Source organism: Chironomus tepperi, unplaced genomic scaffold, assembly GCF_022539635.2.
Source record: "Chironomus tepperi strain 1889 unplaced genomic scaffold, CSIRO-AGI_Ctep_v1 contig_74, whole genome shotgun sequence".
Lineage (NCBI taxonomy): Eukaryota > Metazoa > Arthropoda > Insecta > Diptera > Chironomidae > Chironomus > Chironomus tepperi.
This window is the reverse complement of record NW_027226196.1, coordinates 218,789-239,591: the sequence shown is the minus strand read 5'-3', so window position 1 is coordinate 239,591 and position 20,803 is coordinate 218,789. Positions and strand designations below refer to the sequence as shown.

The window sequence follows — 20,803 nt, the reverse complement described above, 5'->3', positions numbered from 1 at the left end:
TGCACATAGCAATGAATCATCGACATAATTACAACTTCTTTACTTTTTGATTTTTACAAATTAATCCACATTTAAAGTCGACTAATGAACTTGTTGGGGGCTGAATGGCTGGGATTGTTACTGTTTTTGTGCAACAAATGTAAAATCAAACATTGCAGCAATTCCTTAAAGATTAAAAACTGATCAATGGATTTTGTTTTTCTTGTAAAACTTAAGTTTGCATGAACGGCATTAACATAATGCACAATTGGAGCTGCTTTTGCTGTAAAAAATAAATATTATGAGTTGTTTTGACTTTGCTGTTTAGATGACTAGGCGGAATAATATTGTGCATTTATATTTTGTTGTGATCTTGTCTGTTTTGTGGATTTAAGCTTATGGAATTGTAATTTTAATGTTCTATGTATTACTAACGTTGTAATCCTTAACAGACAGTGAGCATACTCGCTTAAATGAGATTACTCGGGAATATTCAATGTTTATTCTTCAGAGTTCGAAGATTGACTGAACTTTTGTATAAAAAAGGGGTTGAAACTACGTTCAATAAATATTATTTGAATCTCAAATGAACGTTATAATGGAAGAATTGTGTGATTAAGTGCTTTTTACAGTATAATAAAAAATAAACATTAGCTTTGCAGACCTTAAGATCCATAGCTGCGCGTTTATATGCGTTTCATGGCTATCGGGAGTTTAACGAGGGAGGATTCGCCAGATCTCTCGCTCAAACCTAGACCTACAGTTTATAGTGGAATCCGAACCACTTCTTTGATGACATTACTGACTGTAGCCTTCAAAGGGAGGCTGTGAGCCGCGTTTCCACTACATATGATTCGAAAAAGGACATGTGAAAAATTTCCCATGCCGAGTCTCGAACCCATGATCGCTAGATCGGTGTTGCAATAATTATGTACCGAAGTACTAAACCATTCCGCCACCGAGCCACCTCGACTCATATTTTTACAGTATACTGTGATATTACTTAGTTTCTTAATGTCAGTATCGAGAACATCAAAATGCTGTAACAAGTGATGCTCTGTCACTTAATGTTGCTGAAATAGATGGCAAAAAACTGCTCCGATTGGCATCCTGCATCAATTTTGTCATCAGACAACTCGTTTGATCCCATCTAGTCAACATAAAGCCTATGAGACATTTTGTTGTTGGCACATCGGTGTAGCGGCTTGATTGTGTCGCTAAGATGATCGTTAAGCTTTGAATGCTGAAATCTGATGCATCGCCATTTGTCAGTTTGCTTATTTTAAGGGGATTCTCAGTTTTCACGCATTTATGTCCACTCAATCCCATTAAATACATGATAATCCATTAAACGCACAGCCTTGCGCTCTTTGTCTCGTTCCTGGAACAAAAAATAATAAAAGTTAAATAAATATTACCTCACAGGTCAGAAATAAAGCAGCTCACATTACTGAATATTCCTAGAAACCAAAACATTCGCCTACATACTTCAAATTCTCCTATTTTCTTGTCTTAAAATGCAAAACTAAATGCAGCGTAATTTATGTCACTACCGAAATATGGAAATTTTTGCCGCAATTTGCGCCGACTTCAACTAAGCAGTGGATAACAAATAAGCAGCACAATTTAAAAGTTTTTCATATTTTTTGCCATAATTTATGAATAATTTTTTAACACTTTTATCCATAAATGAATATGAGTTTTGTTGTACTTACTGCTTATATTTATGATTATGTAAATCTGATTTGCATAGATATGCATTCGAGAAAAAAATCAACCAGACAACAAGCTTAAACAATCGTAAAAGGAAATATGAAAAGAATTGTAATAAATATTTTATTGTGTTACTTTTATGCAACGAGTGACCTTGAAACTGATTTCAAGTTTAATGTTGAAGTTTGAGCTTTTAGCAGGAAAGCTTTGTGAAAGCTTAAGATTTGAACACTTCAAATGTTTTGATGCTTATGAGCTTTTCTATGATCAAATTAATATGATATATATGATCAAGTTTGTCGATGGAGTAGAATTTTAAGGAACAGTTATTAACCCGAATAGCACAACGTGATCGCTATAGCAACGCTACGACACCGCATCAACGGTTGCATCAACAGTTCCCCTGACAGCATCTAGATGGCCATTTTCGACCCATTTTTACAGCGAAAAATGTGGTTAGCCGCATTGTGCAGTCCGGACTGCGACGTCTTTCTGTAAGAAATAAAACTTCAGAATATGAAACTCGATCGTACAATTAAGTTCTTTTGAGCATTTATTTAATTAATTCAGGTTATTTCTTTTCAAATTTCTTTTCTTTACGTCGTCTCTAAAACAAGGGAATAAAACTTCTGAAAATTCAAATACAGCTAAATTCTAAAAGTATGTTATAATTCAAAATAAATAAATTCGTTAAATATAGCTGGGTTTACACTCGATTTTCACTCACACAGAGAAGTTTTTCACAAATCTAAGCCTAATTTGAATTGACGATGTCAGAATTCAAGGAATTCATCAAGCAGATCTAAAGCCATTTCCAAATTTACTTGTATTTCACCTGGACAACAATCTTGTTGATATCGTGGAAGAAGGACTGTATGATTTCAACCTTGATTCAGAAGGATTTGGATTTTTGCTACAGCAAAGTTTCGTACCATATAAATACCAGGCTTTTGAGTGACTTAAAATATCTGTGGGGTACACCAAACAAGTGTACATAAGTTGAAGCGTATAACAGCAAGAAAAGGGTAAATCGTCTCACTAAGAAGGTAAAAATGCATGTCAAAAGAAGAACGAACGTGATGCAAATAGTAGCACTCATCGTAAGTAGTTCTGTGGAAAAAAGTTTGCAATATTAAGCAGTAAGATTAAAAAGTTGAAGAATTTAATTAAAATGTTGAAAGACAAATATGATTCTTAAAATGAAGATTTAGAATCAACTGCCATTTAATATCCAAATTACATTTTCCACTAGGAGTAATTGATTTCCCCTTTAATTGTTGGTAATCCCCTACTTGTAAATATTTAGTTTGTTTTCAATTTTCAAACAATAAAGATCACATTTGCTTGATATGGATTGGTAAGTTTCTCCATTTATAAGTTAAAGCTGCTCTGCTTCTAGAATGTCAAATCATTTTGGCATTCATTCAACATTAAAAAAGAAAGAAATTAAAAATAATCAACAAAGTAATCGAACAATCAATTTTCCTGCTAAAGACCTCTATTAAGCTGCTTATCCAATGAAATAGAAACAATAATCACCTGATTAACATCAAAAAATTAATTTCACTTTTTTATATTTTTTTCAATTAAATTCATTCATTTTATTTAACAAGAAAAGTGCAACAATAATTATTGATCGAGCAATTATAAATGGATATAATATTATTACATACGCAAACAATAATTTGTATTGCATAATTGATTCGGATGTTGTTCGTTGACTGTATCAAGATATTATATCCAGTTGTGAATGAGAAACTGTCTCTCATTATGCAAAATGTCTACAATCTTCATTGTGAATCGACAGACAGGAAAAGACCAATAGTTTGTGCATTTATGGATACAACACAGATGTTGGACTAGATGCAGGAAATTCCGCTATTGGAATTTCCAGTTTTTCCCGCAATAGCAGCAAGATAATCATGATAATTTATCATCAACGATGAACAAGTTTCTCAGCCAATTTTCGGAAGTATATATGATGTAATAATGCAACTTGCTGCTGTACATTTTCAATTAACCTGCCTTGTTTTTTGTTGTAGGTAAAAGTGAAATTAGGAAATTGCTATGTTAATCCATACACGTGCTTTTACTGCAATTTTATTCAATTGCTTACTGCCTGAAGTCTTCCTAAATTTTTTAATTTGATGTCTTATATCACAGGCATAGTAGGAAGACTTGATTGATGATGTTTTTATGGTAATTTGAAGATTGTTTTGGATTATTTTGGCAATTTCAGTCAGTTTTGGTGATTTTGTGGTGAATTTTGAATGTTTATAGACATTTTGCATTGTTATTTTGCTGATTTTGAAGATCCACTAAGCAAAACCGGAGATTTTAAAGATCCAGTTAAGAATATTTTGAAATTTCTTTGATTTTTTGGGTTTAGGTTAGCTCTTTGAAATTAATTTGTAATCAGCAATAACAATGGTTTTAAGGTAAAATATCTAAGATCCAGCTCATAAATTGTTGTTTTCTTGATCTTTAATCTCAAAATACTGGATTTTAAAGCTGGATCTTTCAATTTATTGATTTCTTGGTTATTTTACTTTTCTTCAATGTTTATCTAGCTTTACTGGATCTTATCTAGCTTTGTTTGATCTTTTTTAGCTTTACTGGATCTTTTCTGGATGTTTTTTGAGTGTTTTCTAATTCTACTGGATCTTTACTGCTTATTTTCAATCTAATCCAGATCTAACTAACAAATCCACATCCACAACCATCTCAATATCTTAACAGTCATTCCCTGATTCCTTCTTTTATCAATTTCAGTCATTAAATTCCATCCTAATCATCTCAATCTTCTAAATAATTCCTGCACCTTCATATTCATCTACTCAACAATATATATTTAATATTTTTAATTTTTTTGGTCAGAAGCACTCGAAGTAAACATTTTGAAAATGTGCAATGAAGTAAAAAAAACTAACAAAAAAAATTAATGTCTCATGAACATGTGCGATGAACAGAGTTGAGTGCTTCCATTTTTCCTTCATTTTTTATGTCAATGAAATGCAACTGATTGTTTTTATTTTTAGTTTCGGTACGAGAAAAAGTTAACGGATTTTTTACTTTAAATTAATGGTAGGAAGATTAAGTAAGAGTATTTGGTAAGTGGCAAGTGATGAAAAGTGTCACAGACACTTTTCGGACATCACTTCCTTAATGGGAATGATGTGCTGGAGCTGTTTTGTGGACGACAGCGTTGAAACCGTTGTGCTTGTCGGCTGTGTATTCAACCTGGAATTGGGGAAGAGAAGATGTTTGGTTAGTATTGGGTTGGAATGGAGCTGATGTCGAGTAGCACATGACATCTGAGCTATTCATCTATAAATCATCATGTGCTGCTCAAGAATTGGCATTTTCCCGCCAAAAAACCCCTCAACTTACAGTTCTGACTGAACCATCAGGTTCGACCAATGAGTATGATCCCTTAACAACATCACCGTCTCTTGTCTCATGTTGTGACTTGATATCTCCGGTATGATAGTCATTAACTCCATATTTGTAGGCATATTTTGGATGAGCATAATAGTCAACAAGTTCATCATGATGATATTCATGATCGGCATGTTGAGCCTCATGTCCGTAGTCGCTACGGGCAACTTGTTCATATCCCTCAGCTTCATGATGTTCTTCATAGTAGCCTGGGAGAGCAGCAGCGAATGCGACAAGTGATGCGAAAACAATGAACTGCAAATAATTATTTTTTAAATTAATAACTGACTTTTTATGGCACTGATTCCGTCGAGTTTCTGGATTATGTAAGTTGGATGATATTGAGCAACAAGTATGAAAACGTAATAAACTTATTTTTATGACTGTATTCCATTTCACTGCAAATTTTTTTAATGCTATTTGTTTCTAATTTGTGGAATATTTTTTCACTTTCAATTGACTGCGATTGTTGGATTCTTGGATGGAGTTGTTGTGATACATTCATGTAGACATGATTGGTAATGACTTAAGGAGGTATGTGGCTTGGGGAATAATTGATGATGGGAAGATCGTTGAACTACAAAACTTTGTTTGATTTTTTTGAAAATATTTTGACCGTTATTTTTTAATTTTAAAATATGGACGGTTTTGGACAAAATTCAAATATTTTTTGACTGTTATCTTTCAAATATGTATTTTTTTGTGACAATATTCAAATATATTTTGACCGTTATTTACTAAGTATTATTTGATCGTTGTTTTTCAAATATTTTTTGACCGTTATCTTTCAAATTTTGCTTGATCGATGATTTTCAAATATTTTTTAACCGTAATCTTTTGAATTTTACTTTATCGTTATTTTTCAAAAAAATTTTGACATTTATCTTTCAAATATAACTTGACCGTTATTTTTAAAATTCTATATAACTGTTATTTTTCAAATATTTTTTGACCGTTACATTTGAATTAGTTTTTAATCCATCTTCAAAAATATCTACACCGTTATATTTCAAATATTTTTCGACCGTTATCATTTTGAAACAATTTTTTGAATATTTTCTTCAATTTTATATGAAAACTAAGAATTTAATTGATCTTCAATGCTCTAGACTTCACTGATTTTCCTATGATTTTCCACTTTATAGATGCTCAACCTCAATGCTTTATAGCTCTATTTAAATATTTTTCAACTCATAATTGCACAGAAATTGTTTTTAAAAAATCACTAATAAATCACAATAATCCTCAAAATTTGCTCGTCCTGCCTACCTTGAATGCCATTTTAAATTCTTTTATTTTTTTAATATTTTTTTGACACAAAAATAATTTTTTTATTATTAAACTTTGCGTTTTGAACAACAAACAGTGAATGATGTTTTGGAATGAATTTCACCTTATTTATATATAAGTCTCAACGTGTCTGCCAGTGAATACTTTTTGTTTTTCTTTTTGTTTTGGTCGGAATCATGCAAAAAAAAAATATTGTATTGGAAGGAAAGCGAAAATGTGGGTAAGAGAAGCATGTTGTGCTGCTTATTTTGTTGTTGTTATGCATAATTTTTTTATTTCTATTCGACTTTTTTTTGATCGAAATAAAAAAATTTTCTTATGACATATTTGAGATATTTTTTTATTTCTATGAATGCATACTAAGCATGCAGTGAGAGTCTTTCTCAATGGACTTAAAATATTTTGTGATGCTTACGACACACTTATTTGTTTTGTGGATTTTCATGCCAAATGTAACTGAAAAAATTTCAAACTGAGTTATTAATTAAAACATTTACATTGATTGACCTATGCCTTGCAACGGACTTGCATTATGATTTATTTGCTCATAGAATTTTTAAAATTGCGGAATCAATCGAGTGCTGTCAATTTTCCACAATTCGTGAATTTTTGATGCTAAATGCAGAAAATTGATTGTTGCTGTATTGGGGGAGTGTTTGAGTGGCCTAGTCAAATTATGAGGAAATAGTGCATACAAAATTGATTGTTGGCATCAAATTTCATCAATTTTTAATGAAGGCTGTTGCTGCTTGAGGCTAAAGTTCTTGGCTAATATTTGATTCTAGTTTAAAGTTGAAGACCGATGAGAAAAATGTTTGGTGAGGAAATTTTGAGTTTTAGAGAATCAAGAAGCAATGAAGCAGTAGTGAGGAGCATTTTTATTTTAAAAGTTAGTTCTGTTAAGGATTTTATTACAAAATAATTTATTCGGATCTAAATGTGATCAGTCCTTAAAGATTCATAAAGTAGGAATCGAACGCTAGTCTTAACAAAAGAGAAAATTGCAGGTTCCTGATAGCTTTCTTAGTCATATGACTACAGATTCTTTGCAATTAAACTGACAAATTCCAATATATACTATTCTCTTTGATTCCTTTTTTCGTTGACCATACATATCAATAGTGATCCTTTGCCTTCCTTTGATAGTGCCTATAGGTGACTCTATCGCTGGTTCTTGTCTGCCAACTTCCACAGCTAAGTGCAATACAGTCTTTATTGTCAGTTTCCTTCCAAGAGTTCTATTGTCGTCCATGAGCTCTTTTACCATCTTATTCTTCTACGATAATACTTTATTCATAATTTCCCATCCCGTCTTGGTTCCATCTCGTATTTGAAAATCATTTAAATCTCATAAACCATCCCAAGTGACATAAAGTAGAAGAAGAAGTCTACATAACATCAAAATTGCACCAGAATTGCATTTGTGATGTAAATGGAGCCTTTAGTTGTCAAAGCAGGATTAACTACTTCTGCTAGAAATTTGAAGGAATCATCATGCAAAATTTCGGAACTTTTTCTTGATATTCAGGAAAACTTTCACGAACTTTTCAATCCAAAAGCTTCAAAAAACCCATAAAAAATTTCAAACTTCAAAAGCAAATTAAATTAAAATAAAATTATTTAAATCCACACTCCATTAAGTCTTGTGTAGATGATGCTTCGTAGTTAACATAATAATTAAAATCAAGTCATGCATACAATGTAAATTAAACAAGTTAATTCATGTTGAGTTCCACGAAACATTTTTATTTGCAATAAATCTGTCAATTCCATCCAATCCATGAATTTTGGTCGATGACTTGCTAAATAGACCAATGTCAAGGATCAAATTCCAATAAAGTTGCATTTATGTAACAACATAAAGCATAAATCAGCATCGAAAATTTCTTTCTGGGTACGAAAGTCGATGCAAAACAGAAACAGCATGAAGCCTCTTAACCCAAACACCTATTGCGACTGCATAATGGTCAATAATTCAAAAAACATAATTATAACAATAGGATTAATCGATGCTGAATGAGCAACAGTTGATTTGAAATAAAGAGCATGGCATTTTGCTAATGCACAGGCATCGTAAGTCCATTTTTTGCATGACAAATCCAAAGAAAAGAAATTTTTTCCTTTCTTTTCAAACAAAAACTTAAATCTCATAACGAGATTGCATATTAAATCATTTATTCCAGTTAAACAAGCAACAAGCAAGCACAAAACTATGATTTTAATTACCTATAAGTTTAAAAATAAAGAAATATGTATGAGGTGAGGGAGATTGAGGAAAATATCGTGAGTATTAAACAATAACATAATAATCTTTATGTTGTGTGCTTATGGTGGGTTGGATGACTAGCTGATTGGGGTATGTATGGACTGATTGGAGCTTCTCGGTTGACTAATGTCTTCTGATTTCGAAATACTTCGAAATAAATGTCGAAAATTTCAAATTTTGTTAAAACCCTAGAAAATTGAAGAATTTTATTCCAAAAAGTTAGTCCAGTTATGTCCAGTTCATGACTATTTCAAACTAGAACTCGAAGTCAAGTCGAGTCTGACTCGAGTCGGTTTAATTTTTTTCATCCGACTTCGAGTTGACTCAAGTCAACCTTTTTTTTTTTTGTCGACTTCGAGTATTTTGTGATCTATAAAGTCAGACACCATCTTCAAATTCAGTTCCTATATCCACTTATTACTCATATCTAGCCATCCTCATCATGCCAGTGCACACGACCAAAACAATATCTCAAATCCCGATGTCTAAACATTTTGTTTCCATCGTTTCGGATTATTCACTCATCGATATTAGTTATTGCAGTGATGGACAACCTTTATTTGTGTCACGGCACACATTAGTGGATTAGCCTCGACCAAAACCTTACATGGCATATGGTTCTTGGCATCTTCAAATGATTTCCGCAGCACAATAGTTGTACCACGGCACACAGGTTACCCACCCCTGACTAAATTGCAATAATTCTTCAACTTTGGTTGCTCGTACACAAAACAAATAAAATGCACTGAAAAAATGAAAATATTCAACAATGGATTAATCTAATCCTCTCGATTTTCTTCTCAACGGCAACAATTATGCGAAAAAAAAAAAAAGCAAATGTATATGAAGTGATGAATGTGTAATGAAAAGCAATTTTGGATAATAAAAGTCTTTTTTCAGAAATGAAATTATTTTTTTTGCATTCTTTAAAAGCGCCGTGAAAATGGCTTTAAGCATTGTTTGCAATTCACTCTCTTTCTTCTGCCTTATGTGAATTGCATTAACTTTAAATATCGGCAGTTTTGTGGATTCACAATAAAAAGTTGTTGAAAATTACATTAAAAATTTCTTCATGGATGGTGAATTGGGACGCATTTTTGGATTGAAAAATATGAAAAATTGTAGTTGAATTGCACTTGACCTAGAAGTTGCGATTAGGTTAGGAAATATTGTGAATTTTGATTGTCTTGTTGCTGATTTTTGATGAATTTTCGACTACCATAAAATTTATGAAATGTCAAATTTTAGATTTTAGAATTTTTGATTTTCGAATTTTCGGATTTTCGAAATTCGAATTTTTGATTTTCGAATTTCGAGTTTTGGACTTTCGAATTTGGATTTGGATTTTTAACTGGATTCCGGATCATCGCTATAGTTACAAGATTTCAAAAACTGCTGATCGAAATTCAAGTTTAACAGATCAATCCATCCTAATCTAATCAGACAAAATGCATAACTATCTCTTTACCCACCAAATAATCTAGACATAACATCTAAAAACTGATTTTGAATAAAATTATCGCAAATATTTTCTTTTTTCCCTAGCACTTATGATCAATACACAAAGGCAGCGATAATAATGATATTTTAATAAGCTCAATTGCACGATATAGCAAGGCACACGCAGCCGCACAAGAAAATAAGAGTGGAAAAGAAGAAGAAGTAAAGCAAGCTGCAATTCAAGTGCAAAGTCGGATTTTCCTCAATCACACGTTGACATTAACATTTAAAAATACTTTACAATCTCTGCCATATATTATCTCACTTTACAAGGAAATAAGTTTTGTTGCAGGAAAATATACAATTTTGTATTTAGATAGAAATAAATATTTATGTGGTGGATGTCCATTTGCAAGAAAACAAGATTTTATTTCCCGAATAGCACAAGTTGGTTGATTGATCCGTAATCCGGCACGAGGCGTGGCATCAGGTTTGGCACTATGCAACACCAGAAATAGCACCATACAACACCAGGCATAGCAGCATACAACACCAGACATGACACCAAGCTTGACACCATGCAACACCAGGCATGACACCATGCAACACCAGGCATGACACCATGCAACACCAGGCTTGGCACCATGCAACACCATTCTTGGCACAATGCAACACCAGGAATAGGAACATGCAGAACTAGGCTTGGCATCATGCTGATCGATCATCCAATTTGTGCTAATCGGGTTTACTTCATTGTAACATATGTACTTTACAGGCCACAATAAAAATAAGCCAAACATGGCACGAAACATACAAACAGACTTTATTTTAATCTATCATGATGTTCATTTAGTGCGTAGAAAGCACGCTATGTAAGTAGAAAGAAAAAATAAAATGCACAACATGATGCACAATAAAATAATATTTTTCTTTGACTTTTGCGTAATCGCCATTAATGCTTTGTCTTGCACTGAAAATTGCTCTGTGTTTTCGTATTTCATATTAAAAATTAAAAGACTTTTAAAATGGTGAGAAAACTCCTACGAATTATTATTGTCTAATACAGTGTTGGACAACCTGTTTTGTGTCACGGGACAACTTGGTGGTAAGCTACAATAGATAGCTTACACGACATACAGTTCATGTCATTTTCAAAAAATGTTTGTGACACATTAACGTGTCGCGACACATAGTTTGAACAACACTGGTCTAGTTAGATATGGGACGTGAAATTGTGTAAAATTTTGCAAGTGGAAAATTGCAGCTGTTTTGATGAAAATTGAGTTTTAATTGAAGTTATTGTGATCTGATCTAATGTTACTAAGTGAGTTGTAATGGCGCGATGGTAGAATGGTTAAGTACTTCAATACGTAATTATTGTAAAATTGACCCTGCGATCGTGGGTTCGAAACTCAGAAGGATATCATTTTTGACTGTCCTTTCTAATTATGTAAATACCAAAAAGGCTGACTTGTCTCTAACCTGAGACCGGATATCATCGAATCTGGCTTTGGGCAAGAGTCAGGCAGTCGTGGAGCTAAAGTTTTGGCCATTTCTACGTCTTGTGTTTCGGGATACCCAATTATCACACAAACCGGCTAATCTATCAAAAATCCGGCTTCTGGTCAGCGTGATTCTATGTCGGTGCCGAATTCTATATAAATTCAGTTTATATCCAGCACCGAGGTAGACCAAAGAGCTCATGGGATTGCTGTGTGAGCAACCATGCAAAAGTGCTGGGAATTAGAAACTGACTGACGTAATTTAAAGCTAGCTTCCGACAAATTCTAAATGCTGCAATAGACGCCTTCGCCAAGAAAGTAAGTAAGTATATCCAGCACCTTGCCGATGATAAAAATTCTGTAGTCTCTAATTGAGATTGAAATCGAGACTCGGGTAGTCTCGCTCTGGAACTCGACATCGAGAACCCTTGTATGTGCCGGTTGTGGCGGTAGTATTCACATCTAACCGAGAATCCTTAAATCAGCTCTAATTCAACCTCATGTTCTCAAAATCCTATAAACATTGCAAATATTCATAGAAGCCTCATCAAAACAGCAGCGACTTAAATGATTCGACTTAACATAAAAAATTTAATTAATTTTCATTGAGTGGTTTCTGTGGCTTTTTTTTAAACAAGAGAAAGAAATTCAATGCACGGAGCATAAGAAATGTAAAACTTAGCAATATAATTAAAATTAAACATGTACATTTGACAAAAGCTGGTGTGTAATATGAATGTAACCGATCATGTCACAACAATTAATTTTAAGAAATTGAAGTCAGCCTGAAAAAATGAAAAGAAATGAAAATTAGAATGAGGCAGTCTCAAGTTCGAGTTTCGAATTTTCTACTATTCGAAAATTTCGAACTCAACTTATTTTAAAATAAAAATTTACGTTACGAACAAAATTAAAAGTAACGGTCCAAAAAAATTTGAATTTTAACGAAAAATAATTTTTTTTTTTTGAAAAAATTTAACGGTCAGTTTTGAGAAATTAGAATGTGGCGCTTGACTGTGAAAAGTTTGCATACATAAAAATGCATAACCACTATCGCTTCCCCACTGATCAATTTGCATTTCACGAATATATATCAGTAAAATAAAACATTTCCTAATGCATAAGCTGCATGAATTAATTCACGGAATTTAATGCCGACTTAGCATTAAAAAGTGAAAAGTAATGTTTTTGGACATTCGCGCAATCATCTCCACTTAACTATATAGTTCATGACCAAAAGGTAATTGGAGGAATTGCAAAATTATGGTAAATAAAGTCATGAGTGAGCAGCTACAGATTTGACTGACTTATGATTTATTGTGACGTGATGATTTGTACCTATAAATTGACATTTTTTTGTGCAGCATGTGATGAAATCTTTTTTATGGATTAAAATCGAGAAATTGCAGTTTAAAGGCTTTAAGCATGGCTTAAAGTCATACTTAAGGGTGATGTAATTTTTTGACGGGATTATTGATGGAACATAATTTTTTTTAATGTTGCTATTTATGAAAAAATGGAGAAATTAAAGAACAGAATGTGGGACTTTAAGCTGCATGAGAACATCTGTTGAGTTTTATGTTTGTCCAAAAATTGCAGAAATTGACTTCCTGTTGGATTTGTGGGTTGTTACAATGCAACGATAAGAGCTTTGCAATGAGCACTGGTTAGAGTAAGAAGGTTTAAGTATGCTTTGTGCCATGCTTCCAAACAACCCCCGGTAGCTCAATGGTAGGAGCTTGTGACTGAAAATCGTAGACATAGGTTCGATTCCCATTCTGATTATGATATTGGCTAAGAGGACGTTCTTCTTTAGAACCTTAGAAATTGTAAAGTTTCCTAGATTTAAGATGTAGAGCAGAGATGCAAAACAGTCATCTGTGACAGTCAAAAACCGTATAAATTCTTGATAATTTGTATGGTTTTGTAGGATAAACAATACAAATTATTAGGAATTTGAATAGTTTTTGCCTGTCACAGGTGTTTGTTTTGTAACTCTAATGTAGAGAACATATTTGCAGCTTTTGGGGTATGCATGACCAAGTTTAGTGAAGTATGATCGAAGGGTACAAACCCAATCAATGCATTGAATCAGAGTTGACAGTAGTCACACAGCAATCGATGAAAGTTCGCTGAATATCATCTACCATCGACAGTAAATGCAGATTAATGGATATTGACAGATTTCGATTCTCGCCATTGCCACCAGCCATCGGAAGCGATCTGTCGCTGTTGACTGCCAATTCTACAATAAAAGCCAAGAAAAATGGCCGAAGACAGCCTATTGCCTATTCTAATTAGAATTAAATGACTTGACGATCTTCTATTCTGAAGTCATTTTAATAGTCCATAGCATTGCCTTCCTTCAACAATTGCCAACTATCTGTACACCATAAAGCCTTCATCTGATCAACTAAGTGGACCACATGCAATTTTCAACCATGTTACACCAGCATCTTACTCACTCAAAGCTTCTTATTTTCCATTGTCTGTCCCATTGTCAAATGGCTTCATGTTGACTAAGTAGCTTGAAAACAATTTGACATATTTAGATTGACTCACATCAATGAGTTTCCAAACACTTGTTAAGAAGCTTTAGATTAAGTCCATAACGTCCATAATTGTTTATTTAGTGAATCAGTAAAGGCTTAACAGTGAAATTATTGAACTAAATCCACCATATTTTTTCAGTAAATTTCCAATTTCTTTCTTGCGTGGAATATTAAAATCGATTTCATGGAAATAAAATCTTTCTTCCTCCTCCTTTCCAAAACAAGCTAATAATAGCCATTTGTCGTTTTATGCAATCAATCTTTTGCGTTTTTTTCTTAAATTATGAATAAAAATAAAAATAATTAATAACTGGAATTGGCGATAAAATATCGGATTAGAAATGGTTGGTTTGTGTACATTAATCAGTCGAAAGCAGTAACTGAATAAACGTTGCATTAAACAGATTTTTATTTTTCTCGTTTAATAAAATAGTAATAATGATCATTAGTGCCACCTACATGGATTTGGATGCGTTCGTCTGGATTATATCATGAGATACACGAAGCAGAGCTTAAAGTCGACTCTTCGGAATTCTGGAGTTGAGTCGACTTCTAACTCAGGGAGGAAGTGTTGCATGTGGACTGTAAATAACCTCTTATAGCTTCCAAATAGCTCCTCAATGACTGTCAAATGGAGTTTCTTGCTTAACTTTGAGTTCTGGTGATATTGTGCTTCACTTCTGTTGCTACATTTGATTAGAATTTTGTGTAAACTTTCGGGTTTGATGGACCAAAATGTAAAGTAAAACCGGAAATATCTAGAATCAGGTCGTTCTGTAAGAAAACTTCTTCAGACTGTAAATGGCAAAAGATCGCGAGGAAGACCGAATAATTCCTAGATAGGATGTGCTGAAAAGGACGCTAGAGTCCTTAATATCCCGAACTGGCAGAAGGTTTCCAAGGATAGAACTGTATTCAGACATTCCCTACGCGCGGCAATTGGCCCTCGTGCGCCCTATCCAAGGAAGTAAGTAAGTAAGTGAGGTCGTTCTTTGTCAGTTTGGATTCAGAATGGTCCAGAGTCAGAGACTGGTTCAAGTCTTGATTTTGGGCATGGTATTGACAACAAGTCGGTAAAATGCTGTCTTTGGATACTGACTTTATTAGACTTTGAGCTACTTAGGACGATAACTAGCTTAGCTCGAAGTTAGAGGTTGCAGTCGGCTCAAACTTCAAAAGGAGTTAAGTGTGCTAAATAGATCCCGAAATCCCGGTTCTGTATGATTTCCTGAACAGGTAACGGGACTGTGGCCATGATTTGACTTTCCCGGATCCAATCCCGACATCAAGAAAGCTAGATAAATCAGATTTTGAGAGATTTACCTGCTATACTACATCAACATTTCATAATCCCAGCCATTTCATAAGAATGCTCTTCATCCAAACGTTCAATTCCCATCTTACTTACTCCACATAAAACAATATCTCATAGACTGAAATTATGTCAAATTAAAATTGCATAAGAATATTGTTATAGAGACATATAATATTTATCATATTTTATAAATCGTTGCTGCACATGAGAATTTTTTATTTTCATCACTTTTACCTTCCAACATTATAATGAGCTTTCCCTTTGAAACACAAGAGTATTAATTTTCCAGAGTCAAACAGGTATGGTAACTCTATACAGTACCGAACCTCAACTTAATTACTCAAAAATTTTCAAGGTGACATTTTGAGGTAAATTAACTAAAAATTGTGCTACTTAAAAATATTTAATAGATACATGATTGATTACACCTTGCATGCTCGTCTAGTTACAAGCTTATTGATTAATCATGGAGCGCCACAGTTAAATCACAGCATGGGTAAATAAAAAAGGTAACTTCTGTGCAACAAAACAACATCATGCACGTTGAATTAGTGGTTTGAATTGTTCGGATCTCGAAATTTAATTGAATTTCTTAAGGGTTTAATGGATTGGTTTGACCTGCTATACATGAATGTTTAGATGTAGACTTATTAAGCCGAATGATGGCTGTAATGTCGTAAAAATTATGTGACAATTTATGTTAATATCGACAACATTCTATATAATGATTGAGAGATTGCTTGGTCTCTGGTGGGAATCGAACCTACCCGGAAGGCATACGAACCTACCCTGGAAGAAACACCATGTCTGAAAATCCGACCCCAGATTGATTTGACTGCCCTGAGGCCGGTTTTTGTCGACTTGACTCTGCCTTGAGGTCGGATTTTACCAGATTTTGTTGAATTTGTGATCAGGTACGTTCTCACAGAAAAGAAGTTTTCAGATATCTGGTCTGTTGTCTAACAACTCGGTCAATGAGTCCTTTCTTTTGTACAGGCCGATTTGCTGAGATATAGCTCAACAATCCTGAATTATTTTCATTACGACAATTTGAATCACGTTGTGTGACGTTGCTCGAGCGACACCATGCGACAAACTACATTTTTTGTCCTCAAAAGTGAGTCAAAATCAACCGCCATGATGCTGTCAGTGTAGGTTAGTGTCTTGATGTTAGCATAGTAAAGAATCGATGCCCTAGCGAATAAGATGTTCAGTTCGGGATTGGTCTGGATTCTACTGATCCAAGTTATGTCTGTAGTCTAGTGTTATCCAAACTGCTTGCGCTACGACACATCCTGTTAGGAAGTCTCGATTAAAAACCACATTCGGCATACGATTCATGGAATTTCCCCAAAATTTCAACGTCACACAGTTTGTACAACACTGTTCTAACCAAAGCTCTAATCCGCCTTCCCTAGAAACTCTCCCAGCGAACTCAGAACCCCTAACCACCAAAGAAAATAAAGAGTTTATGACACTTGAACCACATACAAAAAGAGAATAAAAAGAAATAACTAAAAAGCATATTAAATTGAGAGATTTATGCTTTCGATATACATACATGGTTGTTTAAGCATCTAACATAATTTTGTGTTTTTTTTATTACTATTAATGATCTAAATTATATATTATGTGAAATTTATGTCAGCCTCAAAGAGATGCAATATGATGTAATGAGGCATTTTATGAGAATTTTTTACTTCATTATTTCCATCGTAAATAATAAACAATTGTTGAAATGCATCATATTTATGGAGATTAGGTCTGTTAATCCCTCGAGTCATCAAAGACTATTGTATTGCCGGCAGGATAAAGTCTCAACGCACATGCAAAACAACTACATATTTAAATTATATCATCATATGCAATTGCATATAAATTTTTTAATTTCATTTTTTTTTTTCTGTTGTGCTGCATTTAAGCTCCAGTTACTCAATCGTCTATTATTCAATAATATCGAGAGTGCAGTTTCGGAAGTGTGGAATTTTTTTTTTGCCCGCCTTCAGCTGCAAAAAAGCTCGTAAAAATCATACACAAAAGTGAAGTGAAATGTGAAAATTACAATTGAATATTAACGAGATCGGTGCATCGTCTTGCACATAAATTAACTATCGTTCATTTAAGCTCCGGAAAGTGTTGATGTGAGAACTTTATTGCGGTAATTAATTTGTATTTGTTCATTTCTTTCGTGACATAATTGGGGTTTGTTCTTAAATGATGATTGTTTTAGAATTGAATTGGGAAACGGATGCAGTGGTGAGCAACATGTGTATTATGCCACACGCATGAAGTACCTTAAAATTGTGCCATCTAAAAGAGGCCATGGATCACAATTAATCCCTACGTCTTCAATTCCAAAAAATCATACACAAAGCCTGTCCCACTGTCCTATAAATCTCTAACTGTCCTCCATATTAAACATCATTTATGAAAAATCCCCTCTTCAAAGAAGCCAATGATCCATTTTTTTCCCCAGACATGTCTTGTCAAGTCTCAACTTAAACTTAATAAAGACATCAATTATTAAATTAAGTTGAATATTTATTTTGACGAGATTACTTCCGACATTTTCATGACATGAAAAATGCGTATTAATGTCAAGATGTTAATAATATCATCAACATTATTGAGACATTTAAACATGACGATTTTTCTGTAAGTCAATGCATGTTTCTGGTTAATTATTTAATCCATAATATGAGAGCATGTATGTGATTTTGTTGGAATTTATTGGGTGCTAAAAAGTCATGAATACTTAAAATGTATTTGCAAGTAAAGGAGATTGCAAGTAAAGTTGGATCTATGGTGAAGATCTATAAATTGTCTAGAAGCCTCCAGAGCATAGTAATATAATAAATTGGCATTTCTGGCATGCACTACTGATTGCTCCAATGCCTTAGTGGTAAGAGCATACGACAGGAAATTGAAGGGCGCGCAGGTTCGATTCCCGTGCAAATCAAGTTGTTGAGAAATTGTACTTCTTTCTGCTATACAGTCAAGGTCCAAATTATTACGTATCAAAATTAAGTGACAACATTGATAATTCAGTACTTTACACCTATTCAAGCCAGGCTGTTAATTTTGCAGGTTACAAAATATTCCTGCCATTAACAAAATCACGTTAATTCAGATCAATTAATTTCAGACTGATAAACAGCCATGCATAACCAACATATCGAATTTTTATTTAACCCAGTCTTGGACATCTTGCGTGCCACGACCCACACATATGTCACCAAATATCACAAATCGTATGCTGTGCGACAGTTTCTGACGAGGTTTACTATCAAGGTGTGCAACAAAAAAAAAATGGTTGTCCACCACTGATTTAACCAGTCTTGCCAAAATTAAGTCAGTGCTAATTTTCGTACTCATTAAAAATCAATAAAATAAACTCTCATTTTCATTAAATTTTATCTTCATCGCAGTACGCAATGATATTAATTTCGTTTATTTTTTTTAAAGTGAAAGACAATTCAAAAATGTTTTGTTCGTCGTGTAAACGAGTGGATTTGGAGCTGTATGAAATTAAGCGAAGGATCTGCGACAATGGACATGTATTCTGTAAGACTTGCGATGATGGTGCTGTGAATTGTGTTTTGTGTGGACTAAAAGTGGTGAATTTTATTCATGTGAGTATTAAGGTACCAGAAATGAACTTATTAAGCAGTTCCATTTCAATTCTAGGTCGAAATCAACAATGACATTCCAAGAATTTGCTACTCCGAAATCCAAGAACCATATCAAGACGAAATTAAGGAAATTCCAATAGCTGTAGCTGAAAATGAAGAATCAGACTCAGACAGTAGTTTCATAGAAATCATGAAGGGACTCAACGAGTATGAAAATTGCTGCAACAAGGCTGAATGTGAGAAAAAGCCAATTGTCGGATGTGTTCAAGTTATTGGCCACAAAGTTGATGATTCGTCATTTTCAATCATGCTGGACGAAGAAGATGAAAGGGAAATGATTAAGAATTTCTCCGGTCGGACGGAAGTCCTCACAGAACCGTCTATAAAAATCCAGGAATCAAGTGTCAAGTTCAGCAATTCCATAGCATCATCAAAAAAGACACAAATTCTCAGCAACAATTCAATGTCAAAAAGTCCAGTTCAAAGTTCACGCAGCACATGCTTTGGTGAGTCACTGATCGTCAACAAATCATCGACTCGTGCTGTTTTAAGTGAGTCACGTCAATCACACCAAAGTTTCTCAACCAGAAGTGAATGTTTTGCCGACGAAATTCAGTCAGTTGTTGAAAATTCACAGCCAGCTTCAGCATATCAGCTTTATAAAAATGAAGCAGCTATAAATGAATCGGAAACTGCAAATTTCACATCATTGAGTGCCTCACGTCTTGAAGCTTCACCTCCGGAAGAGAAAAAAGATTCAAAAGCTCCATTCAATGCCTGTCGTGTCAAGTTCACACCTGTTTATCGATGCGATTATAATTTTCCAGCACAAATGGAAGCAATTGAGTTTTATGAACCCGAAGATGACGACGATACGAAAGAGTCAATAGAAAATGTCGCACTTAATTTACCGCGATTGCCAATCACTTGTCCATGCTCATTTTGTGAAATGATAACGACACCGACGGACTTCTTTTCACATATCACGATTGATCATCCTAATATTGAGACGGTGAAATTGTCATCAAATAAGGTTGTGAATTGCGCATTTGATCCGTCTGGAAATGTCAATTATGTTAGATGTCATCAGATGTTCCTGTTGAGTGGGAAAATTGTGTAAGTTGAATGACCGACTAGTATAAGTCGGTTAATTGATCCAAAAGCTGGTCCTAGGCTGGCATAAATCTGGCATAGTGTTGGATTTAAACCAAATTTGGCTCCATGTCAGAATCACGTCGTCATAGAGCTGGATTTTTAATTGATTAACCGATTTGTGGTATTTTGGGACTGTCCATTGTAAGTTTCGATGGAACTTGATGTGTGTAGATTGTCTTCCTGCATGTTGCTCGGTAGTACTCGCTGGTACACGACGATTTCAGTGGTTACAGTATGTAGATACCCATTATGCATAGTACTCGATGGTTCTAGATAGAATCTGAGTGTAGGGAGCCATTCTGCATGTAATTCTATGGTCCTCGATAATATCTGTGTGTAGATAGCCATTTTCTTAGTTGTCAAGTGCATTTTGAGATCATATTCTGTATACTAACTTACTTACTTACTTTGCTAGTCGTACAGATCAGTTGTGATCCATGACCTCCCACAGGAGTCGCCTGAAGCTGTCTTCTGTATTGATCACTTATATGCTCACTCTGTTTGTAAGACTAATCCTCTAA

At 34.0% G+C, this 20,803-nt stretch overlaps 1 protein-coding gene across 1 annotated transcript; it reads right to left on the bottom strand.

The window, feature by feature from the left end:
* Window positions 1-4,272: 4,272 nt before the first annotated feature.
* LOC139085627 (cuticle protein 7-like) lies at window positions 4,273-6,443 on the bottom strand. The gene is made up of 3 exons (XM_070633719.1): window positions 6,400-6,443; window positions 5,083-5,385; window positions 4,273-4,932 (listed from the first exon to the last, which is right to left on the bottom strand). Exons 1-3 carry the CDS (start codon window positions 6,409-6,411, stop codon window positions 4,855-4,857), a joined length of 393 nt encoding a protein of 130 aa, XP_070489820.1. The 5' UTR covers window positions 6,412-6,443; the 3' UTR covers window positions 4,273-4,854.
* Between the last annotated feature and the right edge of the window lie 14,360 nt (window positions 6,444-20,803).

Coding starts and splice junctions, on each gene's coding strand:
- LOC139085627 (XM_070633719.1), bottom strand. Junction 4,933..5,082: donor CTGATGGTTCAGTCAGAACT/GTAAGTTGAGGG, acceptor CCCCAATTCCAG/GTTGAATACACAGCCGACAA.